At 37.1% G+C, this 16,546-nt stretch overlaps 5 protein-coding genes across 5 annotated transcripts; all 5 read left to right on the forward strand.

Moving 5' to 3' along the window:
- Positions 1-1,088: 1,088 nt before the first annotated feature.
- Positions 1,089-1,542, forward strand: LOC117232377. Its single transcript, XM_033491728.1, has one exon. It carries the CDS (start codon positions 1,089-1,091, stop codon positions 1,494-1,496), a length of 408 nt encoding a protein of 135 aa, XP_033347619.1. The 3' UTR covers positions 1,497-1,542.
- Positions 1,543-5,325: 3,783 nt separating this feature from the next.
- LOC117232343 (broad-complex core protein isoforms 1/2/3/4/5-like) lies at positions 5,326-5,824 on the forward strand. Its single transcript, XM_033491677.1, has 2 exons — positions 5,326-5,445; positions 5,521-5,824. Exons 1-2 carry the CDS (start codon positions 5,401-5,403, stop codon positions 5,764-5,766), a joined length of 291 nt encoding a protein of 96 aa, XP_033347568.1. The 5' UTR covers positions 5,326-5,400; the 3' UTR covers positions 5,767-5,824.
- A 2,795-nt stretch (positions 5,825-8,619) lies between these two features.
- On the forward strand, positions 8,620-9,073 carry LOC117232375. The gene has a single exon (XM_033491725.1). It carries the CDS (start codon positions 8,620-8,622, stop codon positions 9,025-9,027), a length of 408 nt encoding a protein of 135 aa, XP_033347616.1. The 3' UTR covers positions 9,028-9,073.
- Positions 9,074-12,856: 3,783 nt separating this feature from the next.
- On the forward strand, positions 12,857-13,355 carry LOC117232342 (broad-complex core protein isoforms 1/2/3/4/5-like). Its single transcript, XM_033491676.1, has 2 exons — positions 12,857-12,976; positions 13,052-13,355. The coding sequence occupies exons 1-2, from the start codon at positions 12,932-12,934 to the stop codon at positions 13,295-13,297; spliced, it is 291 nt and encodes a 96-aa protein (XP_033347567.1). The 5' UTR covers positions 12,857-12,931; the 3' UTR covers positions 13,298-13,355.
- A 2,737-nt stretch (positions 13,356-16,092) lies between these two features.
- On the forward strand, positions 16,093-16,546 carry LOC117232374. Its single transcript, XM_033491724.1, has one exon. It carries the CDS (start codon positions 16,093-16,095, stop codon positions 16,498-16,500), a length of 408 nt encoding a protein of 135 aa, XP_033347615.1. The 3' UTR covers positions 16,501-16,546.

Genomic DNA, 16,546 nt, shown 5'->3' on the forward strand with positions numbered 1-16,546 from the left:
AATAATTATTATAACAAAGACCATTTTGTAATTGAATTATTTTAAATATTTTATTAAATAATTAAAATGATGCGAAGAAACGCTTTATTATCACATTATCGCATTGTACAACAAATAGTGTACGAAATTAAGTACATATATATATATATATACTGGATGATTGGTAACTGGCGGCACAAGCGGACAGGGGGTGGTTCTACGCGAAAAAAGAAGTCGAAAATATACAATAAAAATTTTTCGTTTGAGGCTTTGTTTTCGAGAAAATCGACTTTGAATTTTCGCTCGGTACGCGTGCACTTTATCACGTCTCGTTATAACGGATTTCACTGTAGATAGTTGTCCCGATGGAAAAATAAAAAAAAAAATTAAAAAAAATTTTTATTCCATATTTTCGATTTCCTTTTTCGCGTAGGATCACCCCCTTGCCGCTTGTATCGACTGTTACAACCACCCTGTATACATTTATTTAGTTACTATTCTCTGCTTATTTCATACGAATTTCATAGTCTACAGCCTACTTTATTTATTATGTATGTAACTTAAAATCATTGGAATAATGATTTTTGCATTAACATTAACGTACGTGCCAAATAATACGTGTACCGGAAATGACGTTTACAAAATGGGGCACGCGGTTGGTTAGAATTAACCGCAGTACATCTTCGTACGCCATTGATTATTTCCTGTAAATGAAGAATTTTAATATAATGTACAAAATATATAAAATTTAGCATTAAAATTGTCGCACATATATTTAAAAATTAATTGGATTAAAGTATTTTTCAAAAATTCTAAGAATGTAAGGTCGACGTAAGATTTTACACAGAACTAGTTTCCATTTTCGCGCGTAAGACTACGTCATAAAGACAGGGGTGGGGGTATAGAAAGCGGACTTTATACGCGCAGCGTAGGCTTCGCTTAGTCATCTTACGACTGTGCTGTGAGGAGGGTGTTTTGCTCGGTGGTTTCAAATCCTTTGTGTGCAGTTGTGTGAATCTCTTCTGTTTTGTTCTACGACAAACACGAGCCGGATACAGGTTAGTATACTTTTTACTTATTCAATAATTAGGTGAAATAGTTAAGAAAGTATGACGAAGACAAAGGAGAGACTTCCAAAACCGAACGCCGACAAGCCAAGTGAAACTGAACGGTTAGTAACTTGGATTAACAAAGTTCGCCGCAAACAATCAAAGTGTCGCCGAAACCGCAGACGCGATTTACGGATTGAAGCAATGCTAACGTGCGCTCTTTCCAAAGCTGAAAATGATTTACGCATCCGGCGATTATCAACAGCCTCAAAATGGGAGGATCTTAAAAAACAATGCTTGAAGAAGGTAAATTATACAAATTATGAACTCTACAATGGTGAAGACACGGAAAATCCGGGATCGTCTCAACAGAATCCCCGGGAAGAAGAGCCATCGTGTCCTGAATTGAGCAGTTTAGACGATTTCATGTCTAAGTTGGCAGAAATAAAAGTACCGTTACAACGCTGAGGTAGCGGGAAAAATGCAAGCGATTAGGTTTGAAAGACCTAACTGTGACTACTTTGACAAGAGGATTTCTCGCAACGTTTTATCTACCAAATGCGTAGAGATTTCAACAACTATATGAAATCTCGAGCGATTATGGAGCACCGTGTGTTACGTCGGTGCTGCAGGAATAGAAATCGCATTACTATCTTGATGTATATATGGATATTTTTTGTTTGCAGTCTCACCGTTCGAGATGGCATTGGGACAAGCGGAGGGAGTTGGTGTTCGCAACGATGCTGAAACGTACCGCACGCTCGGGGACCCCATGTTCTCCAATCTCTGCGCCTTTCATTGGTTTGGTTTATATATTATATTATATGTATTGGTTTGGTAATATACGTAATAATGAGCGTTCGAAATATGTTCGAAGAGTGTTCGATTCGATATTTTTTATTTTTAGAAATATATACTTTGTATGTCTTATAGTTTAAAGAAAATTTGTATAGTACATTTTAGCTTGTAGATTTAGTAGTATCGTTTAAAATATTCGTTCCATTATTCTGAACGTCAAGATTTTGTATATATTAACAGTTTCGTAGACTTTAAGAAATAAGATGAAATTAATAAAATGTTTACAATTTTTCTGCAATCTTCTAGTTCATATTAATGCCAAAAATGCTTTTCTGCCCAGCATACTACACATAACAAAATTCTGTCGCAGGCAAGAGACCCGTACATGTACCCAGGCTGTTGGCCGTCATCGGCAACATTATTTGGCCTGTCTGTGTATGAGATAAGGAACGACGAGAGAGGATTGGTACGGGATAAAGAAGGGACGGAAAGTCTTTGTTTTTAGAAAATCGTACATGAAGTTTTCTGGCTGACGAATGGGTTGCACCATGATCAAGTTGTACATAAACGTCTCATCACTCCGCGCTTCCGTATCTTGAACATCCAAGCATCAACTAATTCGAAAATCGTCTGACGCGCGATACTCATAGGCTTATTGTGACGAACTACAGCAAATTGTAGCAAATCTTATTTGGTGAGCTCTAATCCCTTTTGTTCGTTATCTGTGCAAATGTGTTTTCTCATGTCAGGAAAAGTTTTTTCATAGCTTGTACCACCAGGTTGTATGCGAGTTGTCGAAGCACACAAGACAAGCCTCCGGTGAATATCAATAAGGAGAGAAAGCGCTAGGGGTAATGGCCCCCCCTAACGCCAATTCAATAGTCAGGAAATATTAGGACTGGCTAGAACAAGAGAACGCGTGGAGGGGGTGCAACTGAAGTTAATTCATAAGAGGATCCTGGAGCACCCCTGTCATACGCGTAGGGTGGTCATCGTGGAGTTTTAGTCGGTAAGAGTCCGACACTACTCTGCTGTTGCGCAATTACTGCAACAGCAGAGTGTCCATGAGGATTTCTCCACGTAAAAAAAAAAAAAAAAAAAAATGGTTGTATGCGAGTTACTCTGGCTTATTAATATGCCTTGTTCAAAGTTGACCAAGCTGAATACTGTCACAGGTCTCTATCTTCCCATTCGAATTAAGATAATAAGAGCTTTTTGAGGTATGGAGTAAATTGAATGCATCTTTGTTGAGTCTAGATGATCCAGAATGGCAAACTACCGCAAGTAGAGCAACTAATCGAAATAATAGACATGCACATATACGTAATATGTTTAATATGGATAGGAAATTGTTTTGAAATTTAACAATCATTGCAATAATTACGTCGGTTCGGAAGTCGTATTACTAGATACTTATTTTCACAGATTTCAATTCACTTATCCATTGATTGATGTTGGGACAAATGAGGAACTTCGCATGTTATTAGATTAACAAATAAAATGTATTGTTCCTGATAAATGGTACGCAGAATAGTAATGGAAATAAAAGACTGGTTTATATTACAGTTCAAGTGACTGATAATAGGAAAGCAGTGATGGGAAAATGAGGCAACGTATTATAAAATTGAATCCCTAAGTATAGCATGTAGATAATATTTTGAGTGTTGACGAAGGACAAAATTATGCACATTCCTTTTCCAATTCCAAGGAAATACATCATTGATGAGTCAGTTGTCAAAACACGATGGAAATTGCTCATTGTTAATTGAACAAGTTTGATATAATTACACAAGCTAAAGATTTAACTTGAAATTTGTTTGAAGAAATTTATTTTTGCTTATACCTGATGTCAAGCGCGGTATTAAGTATTATGCTTTTATAACTATTGTTTTAAATATTTTTGTGTTGAAATATTGTCGTTTGGGTGTCTGTTTTGTACTGCAGGAATACCCGAAATAATTGTACTCGTCATGTACAGCTAAACAACTACAGGCAGTTGATCCTATTCCTGGAACGCGTTGGATTCGTGTTTGCATGGTACGTTGATTGGAATCACTTAGAGACGGATTACTGGGGGTGCGAGTAATTATGTTTCAGCCAGGCTTGGATAGAGAACGCGTTTAATCGACGTTTAAAGGTCCGCTTAAAATACACATGCTCTGGTAGTTTCTAATTGGATCGTTATAGATGTCGTATACTTTCTGCTAAATCCGTTTTTGGGAGACATTAAGATGAAAAAGGTCATATTTTTAAAGAGGGGGAGAGAGGTGGTATGCTTTGGATAAAGGTAACAATTTTATATGAAGGATGATTATTGTAAACATTGAATATAATTGGGGAAAATTGAGAAACTGGTGCAACTTGTTGTATTATGAGCTACAGGCCTGGTGCTGTGTCTATCTCTTATCACTTTAATACAATGGATGAGACATTTGTATGGTGTTTTTTGATAATGGAAAACGTGTTCGTGCTGTATGTTTTGCATTCAATAACAGGAAATGGTTCTGCAATTTCAGTGATTCAAAGTACTTGCAGTATAATGATAAGCATAATACAATATAAATTTGCATTTCATCCGGCTACTGACGGAAATACTTGTTTGACAATGGAACAGATCATTGCTAAGAAAGGAAAAAACGAACAGATTGTGTATCTATAATCTATTCCAAATTAAGATCATCGTTTCACGTTTGATATTTTAGATCTGCAAAAGATGATTGACATTTCATTGTGATGACTGTATACATTGAAGTTATATTTGTCCTTGCTACTTTTTGTTATTTGTGAAAGTATGTAGGATGTATAATAGACAAATATAGGGAGGATACAAATAGTCTTAACTCTTCTGCAGAAGGAGAAACAAAAATAAAGGGCGATAAGGAAATGCATACCATACCATACAAATAATTTCAATATAAAGTCATTTGAAGCATGCTAATGAAAGCATGGTAAGCATGGTAGTGTTAAATTCTTAGAAATATGTAATACCCAAATATGAAATTTGTATTATTTAAGTGTTTCAATATGTTGGGTATTCCTGAGTGGACACTTATAATTTTTGCTTTAGGAAGTTGAAGAAAGTTACATTTATGACGTGAATTTTGTAATAAGCCTCCTGCTCTATGGGAAAGCCATATTGTGAAAGCCATCTAAACATGTATGTATTGTTTAAATATTATTGCTTTTATTATACTCATCAAAAAAGAAATAATGTGATGTTAATACAATGAGTCATAAAATGTTCAAATGCGTTGCGTCAAAATTTTTATGACAATTTTTATATTTATAAAAGCTTTGTCTTGTTTTAATTACATAAGTACATGATAGTTGTAACAAATTTTTGTTCCATCAGTTTTCCGGCAGGTAAAAATCAAAATATACTCATTGAAGTCAAATGTTTTTCAGATTGAAAATTGCAAATTTAATATAATTGTTTTACGGATTCAACAGTTTTCTCTTAGGTGGAATAATTACTTAAAACATATTACTTGTGCTTTTGATACGCTGAGAACAAAAGAATATCTCGTTGATGTAACTTTAGGCTGCGAAGGAAAAAGGAATAAGAGCAGAAAAAATGCTATTATCTGCATGTAGTACATATTTTAGAGATTTATTTAAGGTAGAGTGAAATTAAGAATTTAATAATTTATTACTGTTAACATATATTTTATAAATGATACTTATTCTATTTTAGGAAAATCCATGTCAGCATCCTGTTATAATATCTCGTGACGTAAAATTCGATGATTTGGTTGCATTGGTTGATTTTATGTATCACGGTGAAGTAAATGTGGTTCGGGAACAATTATCTAGTTTTTTAACAACTGCTGAACTGCTTGCTGTTCAGGGCCTTGCCGATGGCTTAGTAGATGGTTTAGTAGAGGTATGTTTTTTAAAATCGTTAAATATGATTAGATATTTTCTGCTTAAATTAAAATAATACACTTGTATCACGTTAAACTGTGTTTCAGGATGACATTTTTATATCAACGTTATTGTTTTTGTATTCGTAATGACGCAATTTTATTTGATACTAGTGCTTCAAAAAAATAATTAAAAGTCAATAGATCTTGTTCATATATTTGATTTGAATGTAATTTAATATGTCGGAGATAAGAGGACACCGGTGCCTTCCCTCTGAAACCTCGGGAAAATCCATAAAAACATTGTAATTAAAATCTACAGTTGTAACTAAACGATTTGCCGTCATTCTAACCAATTGTATTTGTTTGAGACTTGTGACAATGAGCTTGGGCTCAAGGCGACAATTAGTCGCCGAACGTAGCCGCGGTCAACGGGACGAACTCTCCATCTAACAAAGGCATTGAGTAATCCTATAGCTCTCCTTAAAAGAAAGATTTGTAGCGGCACGTGGCAGTAAACATTCCAACGGTTTCTGTCCCGTAGCTTGCCACACGCAGATCCTATTCTCCGGGCAGGATGTTTACCAGATGTCGACGCGTCTCCACAGTACGTGATCGGCTAGCCCGAGGACCGTCATAAACACTAATATCTAGTTACCTAAAATCCTTCAACAGATACACAGTCTTTGTCCCAGTTACGGGAAGACAGGAGAGACCTATTTTTCCACGAACGACGTCTCCCACTAGCAACCCTCCCTCAAGGGCAGCTAGCATCCTTTTCTAACTACCGATATGGAGATTGGCCAATTAGCAGCAACGTCAATTTCCCTTACTTTCCGAACGTAGGATGTCCCCGACGAATCCGATGATCTCGTGTCCTTAGACACACCTCGTCATAGTTTTCCTCTGGGGTATCACCGGGACGGAAAGTCATTCTCCCTTGCGGTCTCACCGACAAAAAAAGAGATTAACGCCAGCGACTATTGACACAGATCCCGACTTAGATCTTTGCGAGTGCGTACGGCTACCGTCCCGTTGTCCGCGGGTTCGTTATTGAACCTAGGATCATTGTCATTAGTTTCTCGAGTATCTAATTACCACGGTTACTTGTCCGGTTCTATGGCAATCGTATTTGCACTAGCCAATGTCTTCTCTATTGCATAACGACGACGTGTAATCCAAACGAAGATTCACTTTACGCCCCTAACCCTAATTCTAATGTAAACCCGACAAATATATTTGTCGGAGATGAAAGGAAAGCCGAAGCCTTTCCTTGGAAATTTTGGGAACATCCTCTAGTACCTTAGCCTAGATTTTATTATAGTTGTAATTGCTTAAGATTTGTAATAAGCGAGATGGATGGATGTTTTATCTAACGGAGGTCTGGAGTGGTTGTATGTGTTTTCCGAGAAATGTGGTTGTGGCGGCATGCGGCCTCGAAAGCGGGCCTGGCCACGTGTGATGTTGCCTCGGAGGTGCCGATGCAATGGGATGTACATTGTATTAGTAATCAAAACTCCAGGCAGAAACTGCCTAGCAACGGCGTTTGGAACCTTCTCGATGCTTCCAAACGGGTATAGAAAACAAAATGCAATCGTACAGGAAGAAAAATCTCCACGAGGCTGGCATTCTTGCGATTGCCTTGGAGAGTGATACATCGAGCATTTTCGACGATCGCATTTGCGTCTAAGTTAGTTTCGCTTAGTAAGGAGTTATCCCGGTGACCGTGGATTCGTTTGAACTCAAACATTGCTAATAGTATTATTTAATTTAATTATTCGTAGATCGTATTATTCATTAGGCTTAGTGTTTGTTAGACTTATTATTAGTTGTACTTATTATTTGTTAAGCTTAGTGATAGACCTGTATATACGTGTAAATAAAATCTCGGCTTTGTGAAACGATGGCTAGTCCACATGAAGAGTCGTCGCGCGCCCAAAATTCGAATCGTGATCCGACATATTAATATTTTTACAAGATTTATGTTCCATATACAGGGTGGTTGGTAACTGGCGGCACAAGCGGACAGGGGGTGGTTCTACGCGAAAAAAGAAGTCGAAAATATACAATAAAAATTTTTCGTTTGAGGCTTTGTTTTCGAGAAAATCGACTTTGAATTTTCGCTCGGTACGCGTGCACTTTATCACGTCTCGTTATAACGGATTTCACTGTAGATAGTTGTCCCGATGGAAAAATAAAAAAAAAAATTAAAAAAAATTTTTATTCCATATTTTCGATTTCCTTTTTCGCGTAGGATCACCCCCTTGCCGCTTGTATCGACTGTTACAACCACCCTGTATACATTTATTTAGTTACTATTCTCTGCTTATTTCATACGAATTTCATAGTCTACAGCCTACTTTATTTATTATGTATGTAACTTAAAATCATTGGAATAATGATTTTTGCATTAACATTAACGTACGTGCCAAATAATACGTGTACCGGAAATGACGTTTACAAAATGGGGCACGCGGTTGGTTAGAATTAACCGCAGTACATCTTCGTACGCCATTGATTATTTCCTGTAAATGAAGAATTTTAATATAATGTACAAAATATATAAAATTTAGCATTAAAATTGTCGCACATATATTTAAAAATTAATTGGATTAAAGTATTTTTCAAAAATTCTAAGAATGTAAGGTCGACGTAAGATTTTACACAGAACTAGTTTCCATTTTCGCGCGTAAGACTACGTCATAAAGACAGGGGTGGGGGTATAGAAAGCGGATTTTAGACGCGCAGCGTAGGCTTCCCTCAGTCATCTTACGACTTTGCTGTGGGGAGGGTGTTTTGCTCGGTGGTTTCAAATCCTTTGTGTGCAGTTGTGTGAATCTCTTCTGTTTTGTTCTACGACAAACACGAGCCGGATACAGGTTAGTATACTTTTTACTTATTCAATAATTAGGTGAAATAGTTAAGAAAGTATGACGAAGACAAAGGAGAGACTTCCAAAACCGAACGCCGACAAGCCAAGTGAAACTGAACGGTTAGTAACTTGGATTAACAAAGTTCGCCGCAAACAATCAAAGTGTCGCCGAAACCGCAGACGCGATTTACGGATTGAAGCAATGCTAACGTGCGCTCTTTCCAAAGCTGAAAATGATTTACGCATCCGGCGATTATCAACAGCCTCAAAATGGGAGGATCTTAAAAAACAATGCTTGAAGAAGGTAAATTATACAAATTATGAACTCTACAATGGTGAAGACACGGAAAATCCGGGATCGTCTCAACAGAATCCCCGGGAAGAAGAGCCATCGTGTCCTGAATTGAGCAGTTTAGACGATTTCATGTCTAAGTTGGCAGAAATAAAAGTACCGTTACAACGCTGAGGTAGCGGGAAAAATGCAAGCGATTAGGTTTGAAAGACCTAACTGTGACTACTTTGACAAGAGGATTTCTCGCAACGTTTTATCTACCAAATGCGTAGAGATTTCAACAACTATATGAAATCTCGAGCGATTATGGAGCACCGTGTGTTACGTCGGTGCTGCAGGAATAGAAATCGCATTACTATCTTGATGTATATATGGATATTTTTTGTTTGCAGTCTCACCGTTCGAGATGGCATTGGGACAAGCGGAGGGAGTTGGTGTTCGCAACGATGCTGAAACGTACCGCACGCTCGGGGACCCCATGTTCTCCAATCTCTGCGCCTTTCATTGGTTTGGTTTATATATTATATTATATGTATTGGTTTGGTAATATACGTAATAATGAGCGTTCGAAATATGTTCGAAGAGTGTTCGATTCGATATTTTTTATTTTTAGAAATATATACTTTGTATGTCTTATAGTTTAAAGAAAATTTGTATAGTACATTTTAGCTTGTAGATTTAGTAGTATCGTTTAAAATATTCGTTCCATTATTCTGAACGTCAAGATTTTGTATATATTAACAGTTTCGTAGACTTTAAGAAATAAGATGAAATTAATAAAATGTTTACAATTTTTCTGCAATCTTCTAGTTCATATTAATGCCAAAAATGCTTTTCTGCCCAGCATACTACACATAACAAAATTCTGTCGCAGGCAAGAGACCCGTACATGTACCCAGGCTGTTGGCCGTCATCGGCAACATTATTTGGCCTGTCTGTGTATGAGATAAGGAACGACGAGAGAGGATTGGTACGGGATAAAGAAGGGACGGAAAGTCTTTGTTTTTAGAAAATCGTACATGAAGTTTTCTGGCTGACGAATGGGTTGCACCATGATCAAGTTGTACATAAACGTCTCATCACTCCGCGCTTCCGTATCTTGAACATCCAAGCATCAACTAATTCGAAAATCGTCTGACGCGCGATACTCATAGGCTTATTGTGACGAACTACAGCAAATTGTAGCAAATCTTATTTGGTGAGCTCTAATCCCTTTTGTTCGTTATCTGTGCAAATGTGTTTTCTCATGTCAGGAAAAGTTTTTTCATAGCTTGTACCACCAGGTTGTATGCGAGTTGTCGAAGCACACAAGACAAGCCTCCGGTGAATATCAATAAGGAGAGAAAGCGCTAGGGGTAATGGCCCCCCCTAACGCCAATTCAATAGTCAGGAAATATTAGGACTGGCTAGAACAAGAGAACGCGTGGAGGGGGTGCAACTGAAGTTAATTCATAAGAGGATCCTGGAGCACCCCTGTCATACGCGTAGGGTGGTCATCGTGGAGTTTTAGTCGGTAAGAGTCCGACACTACTCTGCTGTTGCGCAATTACTGCAACAGCAGAGTGTCCATGAGGATTTCTCCACGTAAAAAAAAAAAAAAAAAAAAATGGTTGTACGCGAGTTACACTGGCTTATTAATATGCCTTGTTCAAAGTTGACCAAGCTGAATACTGTCACAGGTCTCTATCTTCCCATTCGAATTAAGATAATAAGAGCTTTTTGAGGTATGGAGTAAATTGAATGCATCTTTGTTGAGTCTAGATGATCCAGAATGGCAAACTACCGCAAGTAGAGCAACTAATCGAAATAATAGACATGCACATATACGTAATATGTTTAATATGGATAGGAAATTGTTTTGAAATTTAACAATCATTGCAATAATTACGTCGGTTCGGAAGTCGTATTACTAGATACTTATTTTCACAGATTTCAATTCACTTATCCATTGATTGATGTTGGGACAAATGAGGAACTTCGCATGTTATTAGATTAACAAATAAAATGTATTGTTCCTGATAAATGGTACGCAGAATAGTAATGGAAATAAAAGACTGGTTTATATTACAGTTCAAGTGACTGATAATAGGAAAGCAGTGATGGGAAAATGAGGCAACGTATTATAAAATTGAATCCCTAAGTATAGCATGTAGATAATATTTTGAGTGTTGACGAAGGACAAAATTATGCACATTCCTTTTCCAATTCCAAGGAAATACATCATTGATGAGTCAGTTGTCAAAACACGATGGAAATTGCTCATTGTTAATTGAACAAGTTTGATATAATTACACAAGCTAAAGATTTAACTTGAAATTTGTTTGAAGAAATTTATTTTTGCTTATACCTGATGTCAAGCGCGGTATTAAGTATTATGCTTTTATAACTATTGTTTTAAATATTTTTGTGTTGAAATATTGTCGTTTGGGTGTCTGTTTTGTACTGCAGGAATACCCGAAATAATTGTACTCGTCATGTACAGCTAAACAACTACAGGCAGTTGATCCTATTCCTGGAACGCGTTGGATTCGTGTTTGCATGGTACGTTGATTGGAATCACTTAGAGACGGATTACTGGGGGTGCGAGTAATTATGTTTCAGCCAGGCTTGGATAGAGAACGCGTTTAATCGACGTTTAAAGGTCCGCTTAAAATACACATGCTCTGGTAGTTTCTAATTGGATCGTTATAGATGTCGTATACTTTCTGCTAAATCCGTTTTTGGGAGACATTAAGATGAAAAAGGTCATATTTTTAAAGAGGGGGAGAGAGGTGGTATGCTTTGGATAAAGGTAACAATTTTATATGAAGGATGATTATTGTAAACATTGAATATAATTGGGGAAAATTGAGAAACTGGTGCAACTTGTTGTATTATGAGCTACAGGCCTGGTGCTGTGTCTATCTCTTATCACTTTAATACAATGGATGAGACATTTGTATGGCGTTTTTTGATAATGGAAAACGTGTTCGTGCTGTATGTTTTGCATTCAATAACAGGAAATGGTTCTGCAATTTCAGTAATTCAAAGTACTTGCAGTATAATGATAAGCATAATACAATATAAATGTGCATTTCATCCGGCTACTGAAGGAAATACTTGTTTGACAATGGAACAGATCATTGCTAAGAAAGGAAGAAACCAGCAGATTGTGTATCTATAATCTATTCTAAATTAAGATCATCGTTTCACGTTTGATATTTTAGATCTGCAAAAGATGATTGACATTTCATTGTGATGACTGTATACATTGAAGTTATATTTGTCCTTGCTACTTTTTGTTATTTGTGAAAGTATGTAGGATGTATAATAGACAAATATAGGGAGGATACAAATAGTCTTAACTCTTCTGCAGAAGGAGAAACAAAAATAAAGGGCGATAAGGAAATGCATACCATACCATACAAATAATTTCAATATAAAGTCATTTGAAGCATGCTAATGAAAGCATGGTAAGCATGGTAGTGTTAAATTCTTAGAAATATGTAATACCCAAATATGAAATTTGTATTATTTAAGTGTTTCAATATGTTGGGTATTCCTGAGTGGACACTTATAATTTTTGCTTTAGGAAGTTGAAGAAAGTTACATTTATGACGTGAATTTTGTAATAAGCCTCCTGCTCTATGGGAAAGCCATATTGTGAAAGCCATCTAAACATGTATGTATTGTTTAAATATTATTGCTTTTATTATACTCATCAAAAAAGAAATAATGTGATGTTAATACAATGAGTCATAAAATGTTCAAATGCGTTGCGTCAAAATTTTTATGACAATTTTTATATTTATAAAAGCTTTGTCTTGTTTTAATTACATAAGTACATGATAGTTGTAACAAATTTTTGTTCCATCAGTTTTCCGGCAGGTAAAAATCAAAATATACTCATTGAAGTCAAATGTTTTTCAGATTGAAAATTGCAAATTTAATATAATTGTTTTACGGATTCAACAGTTTTCTCTTAGGTGGAATAATTACTTAAAACATATTACTTGTGCTTTTGATACGCTGAGAACAAAAGAATATCTCGTTGATGTAACTTTAGGCTGCGAAGGAAAAAGGAATAAGAGCAGAAAAAATGCTATTATCTGCATGTAGTACATATTTTAGAGATTTATTTAAGGTAGAGTGAAATTAAGAATTTAATAATTTATTACTGTTAACATATATTTTATAAATGATACTTATTCTATTTTAGGAAAATCCATGTCAGCATCCTGTTATAATATCTCGTGACGTAAAATTCGATGATTTGGTTGCATTGGTTGATTTTATGTATCACGGTGAAGTAAATGTGGTTCGGGAACAATTATCTAGTTTTTTAACAACTGCTGAACTGCTTGCTGTTCAGGGCCTTGCCGATGGCTTAGTAGATGGTTTAGTAGAGGTATGTTTTTTAAAATCGTTAAATATGATTAGATATTTTCTGCTTAAATTAAAATAATACACTTGTATCACGTTAAACTGTGTTTCAGGATGACATTTTTATATCAACGTTATTGTTTTTGTATTCGTAATGACGCAATTTTATTTGATACTAGTGCTTCAAAAAAATAATTAAAAGTCAATAGATCTTGTTCATATATTTGATTTGAATGTAATTTAATATGTCGGAGATAAGAGGACACCGGTGCCTTCCCTCTGAAACCTCGGGAAAATCCATAAAAACATTGTAATTAAAATCTACAGTTGTAACTAAACGATTTGCCGTCATTCTAACCAATTGTATTTGTTTGAGACTTGTGACAATGAGCTTGGGCTCAAGGCGACAATTAGTCGCCGAACGTAGCCGCGGTCAACGGGACGAACTCTCCATCTAACAAAGGCATTGAGTAATCCTATAGCTCTCCTTAAAAGAAAGATTTGTAGCGGCACGTGGCAGTAAACATTCCAACGGTTTCTGTCCCGTAGCTTGCCACACGCAGATCCTATTCTCCGGGCAGGATGTTTACCAGATGTCGACGCGTCTCCACAGTACGTGATCGGCTAGCCCGAGGACCGTCATAAACACTAATATCTAGTTACCTAAAATCCTTCAACAGATACACAGTCTTTGTCCCAGTTACGGGAAGACAGGAGAGACCTATTTTTCCACGAACGACGTCTCCCACTAGCAACCCTCCCTCAAGGGCAGCTAGCATCCTTTTCTAACTACCGATATGGAGATTGGCCAATTAGCAGCAACGTCAATTTCCCTTACTTTCCGAACGTAGGATGTCCCCGACGAATCCGATGATCTCGTGTCCTTAGACACACCTCGTCATAGTTTTCCTCTGGGGTATCACCGGGACGGAAAGTCATTCTCCCTTGCGGTCTCACCGACAAAAAAAGAGATTAACGCCAGCGACTATTGACACAGATCCCGACTTAGATCTTTGCGAGTGCGTACGGCTACCGTCCCGTTGTCCGCGGGTTCGTTATTGAACCTAGGATCATTGTCATTAGTTTCTCGAGTATCTAATTACCACGGTTACTTGTCCGGTTCTATGGCAATCGTATTTGCACTAGCCAATGTCTTCTCTATTGCATAACGACGACGTGTAATCCAAACGAAGATTCACTTTACGCCCCTAACCCTAATTCTAATGTAAACCCGACAAATATATTTGTCGGAGATGAAAGGAAAGCCGAAGCCTTTCCTTGGAAATTTTGGGAACATCCTCTAGTACCTTAGCCTAGATTTTATTATAGTTGTAATTGCTTAAGATTTGTAATAAGCGAGATGGATGGATGTTTTATCTAACGGAGGTCTGGAGTGGTTGTATGTGTTTTCCGAGAAATGTGGTTGTGGCGGCATGCGGCCTCGAAAGCGGGCCTGGCCACGTGTGATGTTGCCTCGGAGGTGCCGATGCAATGGGATGTACATTGTATTAGTAATCAAAACTCCAGGCAGAAACTGCCTAGCAACGGCGTTTGGAACCTTCTCGATGCTTCCAAACGGGTATAGAAAACAAAATGCAATCGTACAGGAAGAAAAATCTCCACGAGGCTGGCATTCTTGCGATTGCCTTGGAGAGTGATACATCGAGCATTTTCGACGATCGCATTTGCGTCTAAGTTAGTTTCGCTTAGTAAGGAGTTATCCCGGTGACCGTGGATTCGTTTGAACTCAAACATTGCTAATAGTATTATTTAATTTAATTATTCGTAGATCGTATTATTCATTAGGCTTAGTGTTTGTTAGACTTATTATTAGTTGTACTTATTATTTGTTAAGCTTAGTGATAGACCTGTATATACGTGTAAATAAAATCTCGGCTTTGTGAAACGATGGCTAGTCCACATGAAGAGTCGTCGCGCGCCCAAAATTCGAATCGTGATCCGACATATTAATATTTTTACAAGATTTATGTTCCATATACAGGGTGGTTGGTAACTGGCGGCACAAGCGGACAGGGGGTGGTTCTACGCGAAAAAAGAAGTCGAAAATATACAATAAAAATTTTTCGTTTGAGGCTTTGTTTTCGAGAAAATCGACTTTGAATTTTCGCTCGGTACGCGTGCACTTTATCACGTCTCGTTATAACGGATTTCACTGTAGATAGTTGTCCCGATGGAAAAATAAAAAAAAAAATTAAAAAAAATTTTTATTCCATATTTTCGATTTCCTTTTTCGCGTAGGATCACCCCCTTGCCGCTTGTATCGACTGTTACAACCACCCTGTATACATTTATTTAGTTACTATTCTCTGCTTATTTCATACGAATTTCATAGTCTACAGCCTACTTTATCCATTATGTGTGTAACTTAAAATCATTGGAATAATGATTTGTGCATTAACATTAATGTACGTGCCAAATAATACGTGCAGTACATCTTCATACGCTATTGGTTATTTCCTGTAAATGAAGAATATAATGTACAAAATATATAAAATTTAGCATTAAAATTGTCGCACATATATGTAAAAATTAATTGGATTAAAGTATTTTTCAAAAATTCTAAGAATGTAAGGCCGACGTAAGATTTTACACGGAACTAGTATCCATTTTCGCGCGTAAGACTACGTCATAAAGACAGGGGTGGGGGTATAGAAAGCGGACTTTATACGCGCAGCGTAGGCTTCGCTTAGTCATCTTACGACTGTGCTGTGAGGAGGGTGTTTTGCTCGGTGGTTTCAAATCCTTTGTGTGCAGTTGTGTGAATTTCTTCTGTTTTGTTCTACAACAAGCACGAGCCGGATACAGGTTGGTATACTTTTTACTTATTCAATAATTAGGTTAAATAGTTGAGAAAGCATGGCGAGGACAAAAACAGGACTTCCAAAACCGGACGCCGACAAGCCAAGTGAAACTGAACGGTTAGTAACTTGGATTAACAAAGTTCGCCGCAAACAATCAAAGTGTCGCCGAAACCGCAGACGCGATTTACGGATTGAAGCAATGCTAACGTGCGCTCTTTCCAAAGCTGAAAATGATTTACGCATCCGGCGATTATCAACAGCCTCAAAATGGGAGGATCTTAAAAAACAATGCTTGAAGAAGGTAAATTATACAAATTATGAACTCTACAATGGTGAAGACACGGAAAATCCGGGATCGTCTCAACAGAATCCCCGGGAAGAAGAGCCATCGTGTCCTGAATTGAGCAGTTTAGACGATTTCATGTCTAAGTTGGCAGAAATAAAAGTACCGTTACAACGCTGAGGTAGCGGGAAAAATGCAAGCGATTAGGTTTGAAAGACCTAACTGT

The sequence above is a fragment of the Bombus vosnesenskii genome, unplaced genomic scaffold (assembly GCF_011952255.1).
Source record: "Bombus vosnesenskii isolate JDL3184/JDL3185 unplaced genomic scaffold, Bvos_JDL3184-5_v1.1 scf7180000013286, whole genome shotgun sequence".
Taxonomy (NCBI): Eukaryota; Metazoa; Arthropoda; class Insecta; order Hymenoptera; family Apidae; genus Bombus; species Bombus vosnesenskii.

What these genes read in the sequence shown, in the direction of transcription:
- LOC117232343 (XM_033491677.1), top strand. Translation starts at nt 5,401, where the DNA reads ATGCTATTATCTGCATGTAGTACATATTTTAGAGATTTATTTAAG. An exon ending in ATTTTAGAGATTTATTTAAG is followed by an intron (nt 5,446 to 5,520) that starts GTAGAGTGAAAT and finishes ATTCTATTTTAG; the next exon opens with GAAAATCCATGTCAGCATCC.
- LOC117232374 (XM_033491724.1), top strand. Translation starts at nt 16,093, where the DNA reads ATGGCGAGGACAAAAACAGGACTTCCAAAACCGGACGCCGACAAGCCA.
- LOC117232342 (XM_033491676.1), top strand. Translation starts at nt 12,932, where the DNA reads ATGCTATTATCTGCATGTAGTACATATTTTAGAGATTTATTTAAG. An exon ending in ATTTTAGAGATTTATTTAAG is followed by an intron (nt 12,977 to 13,051) that starts GTAGAGTGAAAT and finishes ATTCTATTTTAG; the next exon opens with GAAAATCCATGTCAGCATCC.
- LOC117232375 (XM_033491725.1), top strand. Translation starts at nt 8,620, where the DNA reads ATGACGAAGACAAAGGAGAGACTTCCAAAACCGAACGCCGACAAGCCA.
- LOC117232377 (XM_033491728.1), top strand. Translation starts at nt 1,089, where the DNA reads ATGACGAAGACAAAGGAGAGACTTCCAAAACCGAACGCCGACAAGCCA.